Source organism: Pomacea canaliculata, linkage group LG10 (assembly GCF_003073045.1).
Source record: "Pomacea canaliculata isolate SZHN2017 linkage group LG10, ASM307304v1, whole genome shotgun sequence".
Taxonomy (NCBI): Eukaryota; Metazoa; Mollusca; class Gastropoda; order Architaenioglossa; family Ampullariidae; genus Pomacea; species Pomacea canaliculata.
The window spans coordinates 21,401,533-21,420,215 of record NC_037599.1 but is presented as its reverse complement, the minus strand read 5'-3'; the positions used below and the strand labels follow the sequence as shown (position 1 = coordinate 21,420,215).

At 45.5% G+C, this 18,683-nt stretch overlaps 1 protein-coding gene across 6 annotated transcripts in view; it reads left to right on the top strand.

Annotated features, from left to right (window-relative positions):
* Positions 1 to 18,683, top strand: part of LOC112574485 (patj homolog) — a 105,434-nt gene that overhangs the window by 13,630 nt on the left and 73,121 nt on the right. For 5 of the 6 annotated variants that reach the window (XM_025255592.1, XM_025255597.1, XM_025255596.1 and 2 more), the window contains exon 5: positions 17,467 to 17,773. In XM_025255592.1, the coding sequence (XP_025111377.1) occupies positions 17,467 to 17,773 (307 nt within the window). Of the gene's footprint in view, positions 1 to 105; positions 1,634 to 1,885; positions 2,135 to 17,466; positions 17,774 to 18,683 lie in introns of those variants that run through there. The other variant, XM_025255594.1, reaches the window with a different exon arrangement.

Below are 18,683 nucleotides of genomic sequence, written 5' to 3'. Positions count from 1 at the left end.
AAGCTCAGTCATGTCCGGCATTTGCAAGTGGGAATGTTGGACGATAGGGTTAGGGGAGGAAAAGAGAACCTTGAAATGGGATATTGCTTGAATGGAAGTGTGGTAGGGGGCTAGCAAAAGGCTCCAAGAGGGAAGGAAGCACTGTTTAGTATTGACGAGCGGGCACGAAATAACGTATCTGCAAGGTATTGCTGGTTCCAAGCTGGGACGACCGGTGGTACTTCGGGCTATTGTACGCTCTTGTGCTTGGTGGACACGGAGACTACACGCACACATGCCAGTTCCACTGCAGCCATGACACAGTCGCGTGACCAGCATCCCTCGCGCCGCATCCATGATCGCGAGAGCGGGTGCACTTTTATAGATGCAGTGAAGATGTGGGGTGAAAAAGAATCCATTCTGGCGAGGTTGCGGTTTCCTGGAAGGTGAGCAGGACGCGTCTTAGACTGACCGTCTACAAGCAAGCGGACACACAGAAGATATTTCGCAACAGCTGTCGCAGACTTAGCGCCTGAGGGCGGCCGCGCTGGCAGTGGCGACGGCTACTTACCCTGGCCTAGGGGGATTGGATTGGGGGACTAGGTGTGAAGGTAGATAGTGTTGGTAGCAGGTAACCAGTCGTAGTCACCACGGCTAATGTCAGTGAACTGTGCCACTGGGACGTCTGAAGCCGGGCCTCAGTTGTGGTCTCAGCGGAACAGCTGTCGATTCTTCAGCCGTTGATGATTGTCAGTGCTTGTGTTATCGATCTTCAAGGAGCCGCGCGCTGTTGGCGCACGCGCTCTCTCTGTCTCTGTCTCCTATTTCGCGTCAGTTCCCTACCGCGCAGGACCGGACGAAGCTACGAAATGCAACAGTCACGAGTACCGTTAGCGGCTTCAGCATGCAAGACAGCTGGATTCAATAAACAGCACGTGTCATTTAGGTGAAGATTTCACGCTTCTATGCCCACAGAAACAAAAGATGTACGCATGTTCCCCTCCTTCCACGGTACTGGGTGAATACTACTGGCTGCCTGGATCGCGTCTGTTGTGATTACCCAGCGCACTGAGCCCTCCGCGAACGGTGGCAAAATCGACGCGTTGGCCGGTTTCCTTGAAACAGACTCTCTTGCTAGTGGTGTTGCTTGATGGTAGGCAGGAAAGAAAAAAAAAAAAGCGGCGGTGAGGAACACATCGTTGAAAGGCCCAGCCAAGCAAGCAAGGCAGCTCGGTGAGACTTGCAAGCCGGCAAAGGACCGCGTACCCACGTGCGTTGCCTTCCCCAGCGAGCGACTCGATGGTTCGGGTCCCAGGGTCAGGTCATGGACGTCGTGCAAGCGGGCTAGTCGTGTGTGCACGTGTAGGACTTGCCTGTACCGTGTGCAGTGTCCGCTGCAGTCTGCATGCCAAGCTCGCGTTACTGTGTGTGTGTGCGCGCGCGCGCTCTGGCGAGACATGCTGTGTCACAGCGTCGTTCCTCGCCACACCTGAGAGCCGCTGGCATTTTCAGACAACGTAGTGCCCGTGAACTTGGATTGTAATGCTATGAGTGCCTCGAGGAGTAGACAGAAACAAGTGATCGCAACGCTGAACTGTGAAGGCAGGGATGGCGGATGCTGCGGCTTTCGCCGCGAGAGATGATGCTGTCCAAGGTTTGTAGCTGCAGGAAATGTCTAGTTAACCCGACGACTTCCTGTCGGTATTCGCTTTTTTACTGTTTGTTCTTCGCACTGCTTGGATTGTGTAGACACTGGCATATCAAACGATAGCTTTGCGTCAATTTGAGACTAGGTGTGCTCATATCAGAGCTTTTTTTTTTTTTACAAGAAGAAAATCCCTTGCTTCATCGTCTCTCAGTTATTATTCATCAGTCCCTCAGTTATTATTTCACCACCATCTTGCAGAGCAGATCCTACCACTAAAACAAGCAGCACTTTAAAGGTGGCGATGCTTCGACGCATGACAGGCTGCGTTCTTGTCGGACGAGGGTCAAGAAGGGCACAGCGGTGTTGATAGGTGCGGGCGAAGCAGGAGCGTGCACGTGCGTGCATGTGTTGCAAGACGTGCGCCGCTTCTTCCTCCGTCGCCGAGTGCAAACAGATGCTGGAAATCAATGGCGAACTCTTCCGACGGATTCCTCGACGTCTCAACAGGTGGGGGAAACTCCTGACCAGCCTGCAGATCTTTTGCTAATATGATTCCACCTTCCCTCATCCTCTTCTTTCCCGAACACTTTGCCCCAATTCGTTCCGCCTGGTGTGTTGGATAATGAAAAGAACAGCGAGCTTGTGATTCCCCTCCTTTTTTTACCCCACAATTTGACCCTCTCTCCTCTGCTTGCCAGCTTCCTCAAACTCCAGGCCATCACGCAGAGTGCATGGTTTTCTTTAGCAGTTTACACGAGAGGTTATCAATGAGGGCAAAGCAGCCTCCGCTCCCTCCCACGACATCCACCTTCCCGTTGATATTCTTTGGCATATTGCTTATTGGAAACTAAATCCCTCCCTGTAGCGACGGCACGAGGAGAGCCAAAGCTTGTGCGTTGATAAGTGTTTAGACCTGCACGTGGCGTGCCCTCTCTGGCAGTCAGAGCGTCTGGGGAAGCGTAAACTTGCACGAGGGAGGAAAAAAGTTGAAGAAGAATACAAGGTGTGCTCCGCGCTCTCAATGACCCGGATCGAACCCCGTGCTGTGTGTGGGACAGCTGGAGGAGCAGCAGGTACCCCGTGTATGCCTGTAGAGAGAGAGAAGAGTGTGTGTGTGTTTTTTTTAACTTCATGTTGCTTCCAAAGGCTGTTAATACCATTAATCCTTAACAACAGCATGCTCTCTAGCACTCATCCTACCTTGTCAGTGGTCCCCCCTTTTTTGTTTTGGGTGGTGAGTGTCGTAAGGAGTTCTTGTGCGGTTGATATCGGCTTGACAGGCGGTACGGCCCACCAAACAGTAGGATCTGAAGTACTTTACACTAATGAGTCATCAACCTTCCACCCCTGACCACTTTTTACATTCTCATGCTGCTGCAGAAGCTGAACTCTCTTATGACTGAAAGAACTTAAGAGTTCCAGCGTAGCAGTTGCGCAAGTTCGTCAATGAAGGTGATGCATTTATGAGGATAAAATGCTAAAGACATGATCGCGTGCCAGTGAAATGCCGCTGGTGATGTTGATGCCTGACATCTGACATTGCCAAGCTTCTGAGGCCTTATTAGTCTCAAAGTCCTGGCATGCTGCGGTTACCGAGAACTACAGAGTGATGGCAAGAGTGCCGGAACCGCCAGTAGCCTACCTGAACAGAGGATCATTTTGAAAATTAGCGCCGCGGACAAGGAAATCACGGACCACAGCTTTTGACGGATATTATCAGGGGTTGCCTCATAGATTCCCCATCACCTGCTGTGACACCTGCTGCTCATACAGACAGCACGTGCGACAGGAAAGGGCAGGGAAGCGAGGGCTTCTGCCGTGGTACATCTACATGTGCTCGTACACGGACAAACGCATGCGCAATCTGCGCGTGAATAATAGAGCGCATTAGCACAGCGGCAACGGCAGAAGCGGAAGACAAAAGCTTTTGCCACAAACAGCGCCGCCCTCGGTGCCAACGTGGCGGTTACCCAGAGGTGCGACGTAGCTGAGAAGCCTCCACCCCTCCTCCCTCACCTCTGTGAGAAGTTGTGGTGGCTGGCCGCTGTGCCAGGTGCCATTGTTGTCGGGTCCACTTTACCTCGTGTACCCGTCGTCGCCGCTGTCTCACCGGCACTCTTGCGTGCTTGAGCCCCCCTGTCTGTGGACGTCGTGGGGGTCTGCTCATCACCTCTCTCTCACATCCCTTCAGCCTCCTCCTCTCCCCAGCAGCTAATCTCCCACCCAACCACCCCTCCCTATCCTTCTTTTCTCTTGCGTTCGTCAGTGACGGCGGGGCCTGGAGCTGCCATGGCAGCGGACGTCTGCGGTGAGTGGCACACGTTGTAGACCGATTCCTCTTCAGCGGCCGCGTGCTGGCGTCTCCATTGCACTGTGTGTGTGTGTTTAATTATTTGTAGCCAAGTCTAGTTTACGGAGACCCGCGCGAAGGCATGCACATCATCTGTACTAGATTGGAGCGTTAATGAGACTGCAGTTTGTGCGTCTTACGCGTACCCAAGTGCGAGCGCATGGAAGATTAGCTACTGGTGAGCAAGAGAGAGAGAAAGAGAGGCTACCTTCTTTCTATAAAGATTTTCAATGATTATCAGTAAACAGGTGCAGTATACATAGTAAAGGTACTTGCATTTAAAATGTGAAAATCAGAAGGCAGCTCAGAGTGAAAGTGTTTTTTGCAGTTCTGAAATAAAATGTTTTTTAATGAACTATATTTTCATTTGCTGAATATTTAAAATGCGGTAAATCTGCTAATTTATACTGGCCTTGGTGATACATTGCATCATATATATTTGCCTGTATTGGTTCTGATACTGGTCCATATGATAAGACACTGCATCATGTACTACTCTGTGAATGCCTGCATCTCGTATTAATACTGGTCCAGGTAATCCTTTGTACCATGTACTGACTCGGTGAGTTCCTGCATAGTGCTGATGCTGGTCCAGATAGTTTCATATACTCACTGATTGAGTTCGTGTGAATGGTGCTGATAGTAGTCCATGGGATCAGCACAGCGTTGTGTGGTCTCGTTGAGAGAATGTCTGGTCCAGGTGATACACTGTATCGTCTAGTTAGTGATCGAGTGCCTGTAGTCGGTATTGATGCTGGTCTAGGTGAAACATACTTTATCACGTACTTCATTTTGTGTCGGTATGTCGGTCAGCGTGCTATGAACACGTGGTACTGTTGTTCGTTTTAGTTGTGCATGGATACAAGTATATTCTGACTATGAAAAGGTTTCATTCAGTCCTAGTAACTTGTGAGAGAGATTTCTGTGTAGATTCACACCAATTTTCTCTGTGTACGGAGATGAAAATAAAGTTGGGTCAAAAAGAAATTACAATAATGTAATTTCTGCGCCTTTCTCCACCATAAAAGCCGACTCAGAGTGCTTAAAAAATTATAAGGGGACAAGGTCGTCAATCCTGGAACTAACAAAATATGAGTTACCACGAAATAGTCCAGAGAATCCATGGAGAACAAGGTAGAACAAACGCTTCTCGTCGGGAGGGCAGTCGACGTCCTGTACACACACATCCAAAGTCTAAACATGGAGCGGAAAATATAGCGACCAAGAACGAGACCTCTGGACGAGAAAAGGTGAAGAATGCATAGTCCAATGGTGCATGATCAGAAACAAAAAACTTTGATTACAGAGAAACGGGGAAAGTAATCCATCTAGGGTAAAACCTTGGACAAGGTGGGCTACAGAAACTGTTAGTGGAGGATGTGGTTTACATGTGGAAACGGTTTGGCTCATGCCTAAAGCAATTAGCATGGAGCAAAAACAGAGGTGCACTGTGCAACAGAAAGCACGAGGCAACAGGAGACACTGAAGTCGACATAGATCCATGGACGAGAAATAAAAAAAAAAAAAATGTTGCATTCCCTTCGAGCTAGTTAGTGGAGGAGACATTACTCTCATACCTCCGAGTAACACTGAGCCAACACCTTTGAAGTCTGGAACGAACTGAAGGTCCTCCGATATCTAGAAAAATGGTATACAACATTCTCACAGATGACATCAGAGACGAAGGAGTATGACAGATAGTAACACACGCGAACGATGGAAGGGACGAGGGGAATGTGTTCGCATTTATCTCAATCTCCTGTTTATAAGACTTTAGAAGAATAAAAATGAAGCAGCAGTTACGGTCATTGGGGTTCACTTTCTCCCAAAGCCTTGCATAGCCATAAAAAACGGAGGAATTGTGTCCAAAAAGCTGCCATTTCTCACAGATCCCTAAATATCTCGAAGGTTATCATCCATCATGTTAATGGCTGTCTAGTGACAGGTCAGGCGATATCCAGTCCAGAAATCACTTAGCAATTAATCGGTGTATTGTAAGCTGTCGTTTCGCATACATCCAGAAAAGCCGCCATCTTTCAGGAGGGGCAGTCGTCGTCTGATTCGATGATTCGAGCATCGGGTCAAGTGTTATTATCGGTTGTGACTTTAAAAAAATATTTTGCACTTATGTGACGAACCTGTCCTACGCATGCGCGTACAGCTGAACGCGGTTGCCAGATCTTCATCTCGATCGTTTTGTCATCTCATTCTAAAATGAAAGCCTACATTAAACCTTAACCCTGACCCAAACTTCAAAGCTATTTAAATCACAGATGTCGAGCTAACACGTAAACACACATGCATACAAAACAACCCCAGGACAGAAAAAAAGTAAGTTAAAAACAAAGGGTGAATACCAAAGGGGTATTCGTCGCAGAAGTGCGGGGGAAAAGAGGTTGCGAGCCTTTTCATGTGTTCTTTACTAACTTCATGCTTGTGTTTTCTATTTCATCTCCTTTCCCTCTCTTTCTCTTGCAAATACTTGTACTGCCTCTAAATTTTTCCCTGCCATGCCTGTTTAGTATTTATTCCTTCACTTAGGAATATACTAGTCAACACCACTTATATATTGCAATTTAAGAGGCTTGAAAGATTCAGACGAAGTGTGCAAATATCTCCCGAAATGTCATTTTTACCGGCCGTGACCCCTGGCAGCTGGCTTCATGTCTGTTTGCTAGAGCACTAACGACAGTCCGGCTTCCGACACTAAAGGCGGGTGTTGAAACTAGTTCCGCGCTCGTGGCGGCCGCTTCACTGCTGGTGTGGAAACGAAAGTGACCATTAAGAGCATCATGGCCTTGTACACGTTCAATAGAGGTGCTGCCGGAGCAGAGTGTGCATTGCCAATTGAAAACTTCCTGTGGGATCTGTTTGGAAGCGAAAGTTGTTCCTTGGCGACAAATCATTTGTAGGGGCTGGTTTGCTCTTCGAACGCGAAACGTCGACAAAGAGCTTTGAAGAAATGTTCCCCTCCCCTCTTTTTCGACACAGCGATACAGTTTAGACAAACCCGCTTCTGATCACAGTCACCAGACCAAAAATGGCTGTGAAGGCAACACTGACATTTGTGAACACACTGACCAAGGAAAACGACGGAAGAGAGTGTAGATGGAGGAGAAGTCTTGTCCAGGTGACGTTGCGAGCCGGTGTTCACAGCTACATGTGTTTGTGAAGGAGGCCGCAAGCGCAGAGCACTCGTGAAAAGCGGAGCTTGAAAAAGCAGCTGCAGAAGGAGCACAAAGGGAGCGACAAGAAATTTCTGCAGACGGGATGCGCCATTGTCCACGCAGGGGAGTACCAAGCGGACACGGAATAAAGCGGTCTCCTCGGAAGAGTAGACAATCAAGATGGGAGTGCTGCTGCAAGAGAGGGTCTCGCAAATCGATCTAAACTCCAGAGCCGACGATCCAGCTTGTGGAAAAAAGTGTAGTTAAGAGTGTGAAGTTCAGTACGTAAGAGTTATCCTTTCTTTAAAGCATTTTCCTATGTGGAGACAGGAAGAACGAAAAGTGGGAAGGGTATCCAGGACTTTCTTATCTCAGCACTGCCATGTTTCATGTAAGCCTTTTTTCTTTAGTTTGTTCCCTCTTTCAATGTTTTTTGGAAAAAATTTTTACTATCAGGTCTAAGCATATCTCATGCATTCACATATTTATCCAGCTTCTCTAATACGGGCATCGGTGAGTGTGATGTGTCAGAGTTGTATGTATTCAGCTAACATACACAGACGTAGATACGCAAAAGCGAATACAAGCTTCAGAGATCAGATGCTTCAAGAAGACTTCGTGTCTCCTACCTAGTAAGTTCACATTACCAGTGAGGAAGTACGAAAGAGAATCTTACCCAACAAAAGACTTCTAGTCACATCAGTAGCATGACTACAAACATCATTGTACACAAAAAAAGTCAAAGGACATCAAAACTGATCATGAATACGTTTACATTGTGAAGGCCTCAGCAACTGGGCGAGATGGGACCATCTTATGTAATCAGGCCTATCTGTGTACAAACGTGGCGTCACGATTCTTAGCTGTCTGTGCATAGAGATGTTTGTTGGCGTGTGTCTCCAGAACGGAAGGGTTCATTTACACAGATTTTGGAAACTATCACCTTGTACTAAGCTTTGCCCAATCTTTGTGAAAAAATGCATTTACTTGTCCTTTAAAACCCTTCTTGGCGTTTAGTCGTTCTCAAGTGTGTTACGTGACCCCCAGGTCACGTTCATCATTTTAGCCCTGGTAGAATTGTGTTGCCAGTGTGGACGTCTGGGGTTGATGCCTTCCGTGTGGTAGGACGTCCACTGTGTGGTAAACTAAATGTCTGGTTTAAGAAAAAGACGAGTATCACCTTTATTGCTCGATATCCCCGCCCTGGGGGCGAGCATAGTTCTCGTAATAGGGAACTGAAGTCCACTTCAAATACTAATGTCAAGCAGGAAGACAGAGAAGGCGACAATAGTACATGATGTGCTGATATGCTGACAAACTTCGAAATTAGAACGTGGGGATGCTTGCCTGCTCTTGACTTTAGGTGGTGTGACAAGAGTAGTCAGTACCTACAGTGCGCTGTCTGGGTTGTCAATTTGTTGCCTGACACCAAAATGTGACGAAAGAAACAGATACATGATAGACTCTTTGGTTTTCTTTGCGCTCTTGATTGTTCAATACTGCCGGCTATTTGAATTTCTATGTGTCTGCCAAATACCGTATTTATGTACAATGAGTGGTTGCAAGTATAAAACTACAATTATACCCATGCGCTACTTTGGACAGGGCAATAGGAGTTTGTTGCTTGACACCTCTTTGGTCACAGATGTTTTTCACGCTGTCGTGTGTTTAGCTGGGCCCCGGTATCTCTCCGGAAGTGCTGTTACTCAGGACAGCTGTTAGAGGTGTGTGACTGTGAAGTCATCAATAACTGTTCGAGATAACTGCGCAGCGTTGACAAGAGTCGTTGTCACGCCTTCGGCAGGCTGCTCACCTCCTCCTTGTCGTTCATGTTACAAGGAGCTGAGCAGCCGGCTGTCCGATGTCCTGCTGCTGTCCACGGTCATTCATTGCCCTATCATTCCCTGGGACAGGGCGTCAGCTTGCGGATCTGGAGCCCGTAGTTACCACTACCAGTTATCGCCAACGGCGAAGGTTGGAGTTTTCTGCCTCGCCTGGACTGATCCGATGTTTACCTTGTGTAGCTGGCATTTCATGATACTTCACGCACGGCATTGCATCTGGCGAATCAGGTCTTGTCAGGCGCTTCTAGTCTAGGTCGTGGATTGATAAGTAAGTTCCTTTGATGGATCATTCTTTAACCAGCGACTTACAGTGAGGACTAGCTCTCACTCGTTTTCTCTCTCTCTCTTGTGTGCATATAAATTGTGTATAAATCGCATTAGTTCGCATTTATGGGAATAAAAATGTTTATGTACTTTCATGAGGCTTTTGAATCATTATTTAGTCATACTTCTGTGGGAACAACATGCACTAAATTTATGCTTCAAATATATATATATACATGAATTTAAAAAATGTCATGCATTTTTAGTCCAGCTGTACTCAGAACATTTTATTGCATTGTGCATTTTATAATTTTATCAGGGTAATAACTGCTGCATAGGTCACAAAGAGATAGAGAGAGAGAGTGTGCTTTTTCCTTACCTCACTTGTTGAAGATGGATCGTGACCAATCTTGATAGTATGAATGGTAAACCTGAATTGCAGAATTTGGCTTGCATTAAAAAAAAATTGTGTTCTTTCTTAGCTCCGTTTCACCATAGATACCCGAAGAAAAACAGATAAAGTTGTCATTTGTTATCTGTATTTCTCTCGCTCTATTGGTCATGTAAGCTTAGACCAGGGTGTGCTGTTGCGTGCGGGATGTGATATTCGCAGAAGAAGAGGATCGTTCAGGAACAGCTCAGTGCCTGGAGACCGGCACTAGGTGGGTCACGGTGACCTCAGTGGACTCCGTCGGTTAGGTTGAACGGTTGAAGAGGGAGCATACCGTTTCAGTTTTCATGGAAGCTTGCATCTACATAAAAATTAAATGTAAACTCTTAAAAAATTCAGCAGCATTTCATCAAAAGTTTGCAGAATTCAAGAAAAGTTCAGCAATGCTACAGTTTTCCTCTAATCATTTTTCTGTCCTCACGCAGATTACTCAGGGTAGATGGAAGTGGGATGGAGCCGACACAATTCAGAACAAAATGGGGGATACTTTACTCTTTTTTTTGGCCGTCGGAATCTCCGAATTCTTAGACATAGATTGATAAGCTGAGGTCGTGAATCAGCTACCAGTAAGTTTCGCCATTTCATGATGTGACATGTAGGGTTGCCACAACTTTTAATACAAAGAAACCTTTAGCCCAGTAAACTTGAGAGAGAGACATATCTTTTAGGATATAACCTTTGTCATTTAATATCAGACAGGTTTGTTAATGATCGGAGAAAAAGATTGTATATGTAAATAAAAAACGTTTATTTGTTAGGCGTTTTGACCCATCCAAAAAGATTGATATACAGTATATTACAGGAAAAAAGTATACAATGCGCATTAGAAGATGAAAAAAAGTTTTTAACTTTTAAATACATCCTCCTTGTGATAAAGGTTAATTGACTTACATTATGTTAACGAAAAGTGAATGTCATCCAAAACCACCATATGTCGACACACACACAGACGCTGAAGATATAAAAGTGGATTTTTACAATTTTTGTCGTAATTGTTGCATGTTTATAATTTATTGGTATATATCATGAATCGTGAATCTTGTGGGGTAAGAAAAGGCAGAAGAGAAATAGCTGGACACCGCCCTCACAAAAGCTGGCTGGTGTAGAAATAAGTTTGGTCTAACAGGTCACTCCTCAATGGTCGAAAGGTTACGGGACTAGCTCTTTTTTTGTTTTTTGACCCCTCCCCCAGTAATGAGTTTTTTAAAGTCATGTCAGGTACTTTTATCATGGCTGAACTGTAAACGAACATGAATGAGCCAAACTGTCGAGAGACTTTTTCTTATGTCTGATGTTGTGCACACTTAAGAGTAGTGAGAAAAAATGAAGGCGTTTCGCGGAGAAATATTTTTTGTGTGAGATTCACTGTAAGCGCATTGGTCCGAGTGGCATTCGATCGTCGTCGTTTCCAGCTTAGGAGGATGGGCGAAACTGTGGTTGAGAAGTAAACTGGAAGAAGGTGGGGATAAGGTTCAGATCTGCGAAGCTAATTTAATTAGAGTGCGCTAAATACCAGTTTTTTAATTGGTTGAAGGAGGAAGTGATGCTTGTGGTGGTGAAAGTTATGCGCAAAGCGCGTGCAGTTGAGTAGAGAAAGTGTTCAGGGGCATGGCTCAGTAGGACCCGATACGGCTGCTTAATTATAGTCCGATCTCCTTTAGGGGGTATGGTTAATGTCTTGGGCATGTGGACATTGGGGCTGTGGAGGGAGGTAGATCGACTGCACGGAGACACTGCCTGTAACATTTCTAGCTCTCTGCGGACGGCTATTGATTTTGGTTTGTTCTGCATGAAATGGAAACTGGGATTGATTTGGTTTACCCCCACGCTACCCCTGTCTCAGTTTGTCGAGAAGCAACGTGAACTCTGGGAAAGAGAAATTTAATCAGTGCCCTGCGAGACCTGATGTGGAATAAGCATAGACACTTTGCGCTTCAAAAAATATCAATAGGCGAAAGAAAACGAGGTTGAAATGAAAAAGCGGTTCGACCTTCCTTAACTTTCAGAAACACTTCCCTTCTCGTTGTGTCTCTCATACATCTCTCAATTTATTTTTATTTTTCTTTATTTTCAAATGGTTGTGATCGCGCGTGTGTTTGAGGTTGCGTTTTACTGTGCGTGTGCATGCGTGTGAATATTGTCATTGCTGTATGTGCTCAGACTAAATTATGTAAAATAGAACTAGTATGCTTCCTTAGCGCGCTTATTATTGCTCTGAACTGAAAGCGTATGTGTATGTATATAGAAATACATATATACGTATATGAAGTATACCCGTGGTGTCAAAAAGGTTCTTCCCATCCTGTGCACGGTGCTTTTAACTTTCTCCTCTTTACGGAGGACTTCGCGCCCTGCCCTCGATCCAAGGGAGGCAATCACGATCGACCTAATCATGAGCAGAGGAAAAACTTTGAAGGCCTTCCAGGCGTTGGGAGCCTGTTGTCTCGTGCAGGCGCAGTGCAGCCACCTACCTCCGCACGCACATCTAACATCGATTATAGGCAGTATCTCCAGCCAAGGGCCCCCTTCGCACTGCACCCACGTCCCCAGCTGCTCCCGTTTCGCGTTGTAATCTCATTCCTGACCTACACTCCCTTCCCCTTCAGGCTTCTTTAGACGGCTTTTGGAATGATGTGGCGCCAACATTTTCTGGAATTGATGAAATACAGCTGAAGTAGATTTTCTCTGGGTGAATTTGCATGGAAAATAGAAAGTTTCGAGTTTCCCTGCCTAGAAAAGAAATGCACCGTCACTGGAATACCTAGCGGAGCGTGCATACATTTTGCGAACTTTGTAAAGAAGCCAAGGAAGAAACTAGATGGCATGAAACAAGAAAAGAAAACATTCACACCGTGCATAGACCACTTCTTCCCTCCCTCACCCCTCCACAAAAAGTCTGAAGGATTTCAGCGTTTACGTGGTTTTGAGCCTTGGAATCCAGATGGTCAAGAACTGGATCGGTCTCATTCTGTTTACTGTTTGTTAATGTTCGTTGATTGATGCCGTCACGAGCTGGACCTGTTGTCTTGCTTGTTGGTTAACGAGCAGCGCTGGGTTCGTTGTCTCGGGGGCTTTATCCGGCATCGGGTGTACCTGTTCGAAGAGATCTCGCTGGTGTTTTGCTACCGGAACGCGACGGTTGAAGAACTATTTAACTGTGTTTCTCCCTGGCCTGAAGCCATTCTGTTCTTCTGCTAGCTGTGGTGGGTTTGAATTACTTTAAGCATGACTTTGATAAGGTGGATAATTAGGCCTATGGTTCTTCGGTTTTGAAACTGTTAACTGTTTCTTTTCTTTGGATGGGGTATGACTAGTAACTGTGTTTCTAGCGTCCAGCCAGTCGAGTCCGCCCTTAACACTGGGACTCTGACTTAACAGTGATGTGGACTCAAAAAAAAAAAAAAAAAAAAAAAAGAAAAAAAGGTCCAAAAGATGGAAATCAGGGTTACTGATGTCAGAAACTTAGAGTCAGTGTATATATATATATGCGTTAAGAATAAATGCACTCTTGGACACGCGTCAGTTACAAGTAGCATCTTCAACGAATTTAGGAACTACGGGCTGAGCATCGTGGTAGGCGCACAGCTTATTGTGGTGATTCGACGACAAACACTCGTGCACACATATTCAATCCATAACGATCCATACTAAACTGTTGGCTGATGCGATTTCATTCGACTCAACCTTCTTCCACATTACTTCTCTACTCCTGCTAAAAAAAATTCTTGGGCCATTCCCTTCTTGGTAAGATCAGTGCCTCATCTTGGAAGTGAACCTTTAGCGTCCCACAAGAGGCTCTTGTGGGATATGGGGCCGGCGTCGGAGAAGCGAAACAGTTTCTGGAGAGGGCTAGCCGCCACCTAGCAAATGTTTGATCTTCAGGATTTGGAGGAAGCATGCCAGCAGGGAGAAACACAGAAACTCACAGACCCCGTTAGGCATCGAACGACGAGAGATTTATCCTCCGCCTACCTAGAAAGAAAAAGAAGACAGCATTCCCAACATGGCATACCAGTGAGAAAGATTCAGTTCCTCGTATTTTGTTGACGCCTAGCCTTTAGCTGCAGTGCATAGGTGGTATTCTCTCAGGACTGGACCCTGCACAGATTCTGCTTTTGATAAATGTCGATGGCGGGTTTCTGTGTAGCTTTACATGACGGGAAATTGCGCTGTTTTCAACACTTTACTAGTTTTCATGTTACAGCCACAACAACCTTATCAAAGAAAATTGCTAGAAAGAAATACAACAAAGAACAAAGTGATATCTTCTCGGGTGATTAGTTATCATGCCTGTGTCTATCATCTTGACACACACACACACATTTTCTATTTATGAATGGCAGTCAGGCCTCATTGTTGTACAATGCTTATTTCTTACTGAACCTTGTTCTGGTTTTCAAAATGGCGTTTCACGAGCATGGTGTGCTGCTGACCACCGGTCTGCTCGTACTGATCGTCTCGATGTGGCGAAGCTTGATTATCAGACCGCGGTCTGCACAAGATGCTGGGGATGCTCCTAACGACGTAGAAATTGATGGCGCGAGAGGCATCTGGTGCGTTGTCAATGGTTGGTTGGCCTGACGATGTAATGTCTCGATATCGACTCATGAAAGAAAGAGCGCCACCTCATTAATGGAAGCAGCGATGCGTTAGGAGCTCGGCAGCTCTTCGGAGGACGGGACGCAGATTTTGATGGCAGGGAAGTGGTTGTGGGTAAATGCGAATTACAGCAAAGTGTATTTTCTCGTGACAGAGATTTAAGTTTGGGAGCATTTAAGATGTTGCTGTATAAGGCAGAGCGGACTGCTGGAGAGATGATAGAGGGAACAGTCAAAATCCATGATAGCGACTTGTTGCAATATTGACGAGCGGTCTGAAATCTGTTGAATCAAAGGAATCTCCTTAAGAGCCGGTAAAGTGAACGAAGGAATATTAATTCGTTAAAGAAAATCTTTCTTAAGAAAAAGAACAAGTAGTGTTGGGGACAAATCAGAAACGATAGAGGCATTCTTTTTTTCATAAGTTATATGCTAATCTGATGTTTATGGAGAACGAGAATACTTTTTTTGTTACATTAGTTCTCGGTTAAGTTTGGGCATCTCGAATGCTTTACAGTTTGGGAATGTCTTGAACTTACAAGAAACATGTTTTGTGACGGCATTTGGCTAGAAATAGTTTTTTCGCTGCTTTTTGGTTGTTGTTTAACAGTTTGGTTTTGCTTATGTTTTGCTTTTGACAGTTTTCTTCGACGTTTAGATGTCCCTAACCTTTCAGATTACCTTCTTTATTCATTTCTGTGCAATAAATTTCTCCAGCGCTATCATAAAAATAATTTTTTTTTTATCTTTTCCGTTTTGTGCGGCTCCTTACAATCACATCTTTTTCCTTCTGTTCCACTTATCATTTTTAGTTTTACCTTTCAGCTGAACAACGTTAACCTGCAGGCATTCGGATGTGGCAGAAAGTTTATATTAAATTTGATAAAATAGAGGAGAAATCGACTTAAGCTTTCGTAGCTCCCTTCTTGGACAGAGGCATGATAACGGGGAGTAGAGGTGGTTGAACTCCACCGTGAAGTGAGAGGTACATCCTGAGATTTCTGTAGGTAATCAGCTAGAACAAAATCAGCTTGAAATTGTTAAGCGAAACGATCAGGTTTCTATGTTAATTCTCTAGGAAATGACAAAGTTTTTTTTTAAAAATTACTTTTACTCGTAGTAGACTATTTGTAGTGTGTAATTAATAAACCTTCAGTCGTCTAGGTCAGCTTGATAATAGTTCCAAAAGTTGAACAGGAAACAGCAGCACCTGTCGTCAGAAAAACTCATCCTGGGTGTCGTTGGACGCCTAGAAGGCTCAAGCGACAGGCAGCCTCTCACCATCTGCACTCAAGATGAGAGCGAAACTACTCACTGTTGTCTCATTAATAATCATGTCGCCGGTCAGTGTTTGTCTCTCGGTTAGTCACCGCTCGCTGCAGGTTGCCACGCACTGGAGAATAGCAGCCTCGAGTGTAGACAGAAGTATTGTTTACATCAAGTGATATTTCTTCTAGCTCCTTGAATCCAGAATGGACACAGATACCCACCATCACTCTCCTTGAACGAATGGGTGGCTGTTTATTTCCAGACTGCGATGGTCGTCTTCCGCTGAGAGCTGAGTTGTCTGCAGGCAGCCGATCAGCCCACCCAACCCCAAGGCTGATGGCGCGAAGAACGGTGCCGACGTGTCAGGCACACTAGATTGACTAGAGGTTCAAGATTAGGTTATCTTGCAGGCTCCATTAAGAGAATGAAGTAAGTCGTTCCGTGTACAAACTTTCCGGATCTGGTAAAGATGTCGTGGAAGAAGATGAGAAGGAGGAAGAATATAATCTGTAGCGTAGGCACATTTGATGGCGATTGAATTACTGGCGTCGCATTTTGCTGGTGTCAAGTGGATGGGAGTCAGACAAGGGCTTGGGCAGTAGAGAAAACCGAATGACAGATTGATGAGCGCCAAGCTATATAACAAGGCAGATTACTGTAGAGTTTGCTCGAGGTCAACAGACCAAGTATTGTGTGTATGGAGGGTGGGGGCGTGTAAGAGGGGCTGCATAAAACTATCCACAGCAATGAGCGTCGTTAAATTTGTTTTGCGCATATTATTGAACTGGGGAAAGGGTGGTGGTGGTGTGCAAGATGCTAAGCTCACGGCAGGAAAGGAAAACCAGTGTGAGGTTTGAACAGACTCGCTACAGTGACGAGGGAGAGTGGGCAGTTTGGACTTTGTACATGTCATTTCCCCTGCTTGATGCTGTTGCTCTGTGCCTATAACTGCTAGTACTGATAGAAGTGGCTATCGACTCTTTGCGCGTTCCCCTACACAGTACCCGTTGCTGCTGCTCGGGCTGAAGTCTGAGTGGACACATTGGAAATGGACAGACCCGTGAGTCAAGCATAAGACATCGCAGGACAGCGCTAGTTTTATATGCGCGATTCTGCTTATATATATATGTCTGGTCAAATGTTCACGCATGGTGGCCACTGGGGAAGAGATCTCTTTGCACATCTCTTTTTCAAGTTACATGTATACTTAGCTTCTTCATCTGCTTGAGACTCCGTGGACAAGTTATTAACAGTAACTGCAGTACTGCTTTTGGTTGTTTCTTTTATCGTCACAGTGTTTCTTACCTTGGTCGAGCTACCTATTTTTGTGATATCACAGTCTAGTTTGGAATATCCACATGTCTCCGGTGGAATGTGGTTCAACACGTGCTGGGGTGGCAGCCGATTTCTTAGAAAAAGGTTCTGTCTGAGCAGGGGATTGCGCATTTCTAACCAGACCCTGGCTTTAGTATTTGTTTTGTCTTACATGCCGACGGTCACAACACTAAGTATTCCTGACAGGTTATTTACTTAGTTTCCTCTTGCAAGTGTTAGTGTCTTGGGAACAAGCTTGCTAGGGATGTCTTTCTTTCTGTCTGTCTGTGTGTTAGAGAGAGAAAGAAATACAGTCAATGCAGTTGAAGCGGACAGTGCAATTACTTGTCACATTGTGATACCCTCGAAATACTTCACGAGAGAATCTGTGTGGTTTTGTTGAATGAACTCAGTTATGAGAATTGTACGTCCATTTGACTTTACCAGGGTGCAATGGCAGGCACCCATGTTCATTTATTTGTTTGTTTTGTTGAGTCACGGAAAAGACCTGCTTCCGTGTAGGTAGAATGGGGACATATATTGTACGTCTTGTCTCTAGATTGTTTTCTCGATGCCTTGCAGAGATGGGAGACTACGTGAGGGCGACCAGCTTCTGGCTATCGACGGACAACCACTAGACATCTCTCACCAGCAAGCCATCCACATCCTGCAGAACTCGCAAGGGCCGGTGGAGATAGTCGTCGCTCGCGGACCCATCCCGCCGGCTGCAGGGGCCGCGCCGGAGGCTGTAGACGCTGAAGGTGGCGCTGCTGAAGGCGTCATCGAGACTCACGAGTCCAATAACCAGCTGAACCTTCCGCCGGATCAGGCCGTGAGCGTTTCAGTCGAGGACCTCGGCACGAGTCAGGGAGAAAAGGCAGATATGGTGGTGAGTAGCAGAAATGTCTGCAGAAAGTCAACTGGTCTCCTATTTGTTCACTTGTACACACACATGAACAGTCTCATAATTATAAGCGCAAACACTTTCTCTTTTTGCCTCTCTCTTTCACAAATGCACTTTCTTTATCACACACGGACACAAAATCTCTCGCTCTCTCGACACTCGCGCAAACACGAACACTTACAGTCTTACACTGTCCCTCCCACTTTCATAACCCTTTCTCTCACCTTCTCAGGTGAACCGGTGGAGCAACGGTTAGCGTGTGTCACCAATACAGCGAGGGTTGGTTGTCCTGGGATCAGCTCTCGTCTCGGGCACGCAGATTTTGTACGCTGCAATGGTCATCTGTTTACAGGGCTGGCTGCATTGCCGTGATATAGCCTTAGTTGCTGGATCGGCGTAAAATACCCCCTTCCTCACCTCTTCACACTGCATACTCTCTCTTTCAGTCGCGCGCCCACACACACACAAATAATGCTTTCTTTATGTTTGGTATTACTGTTGTCAGTATCTAAACCTTACGCAATACAACAGAATTATTGATAGCTGTGTAGAGACGACATATGGAAGCCATTGGCTTTAATAGAAAATACTAGAGATTCAGTTGCTGAACACCAATCTTTTATCCACTACAACCTTTGAATGTGACATTCGTTAATGATTAGAGAAAAGCAGTGGATATAAGGTCAAAATCTTGAAAGGTGAAAGGTTGCACCTTTCAGTCAGACATATTTTGATGTTAAAATATGAACTATTCAGATTCAAAAGCAACAGTGGGTTAATGATGAGGAAATGTCTAATTTTTTGTGCCAGAGATCAGTCGATGAGCCTTTGATTCTATAGCGGAACAAAAAAGTTCTTGGTTTCTATTGAAGTTTTGCCGACGCAAGCTGCAGAG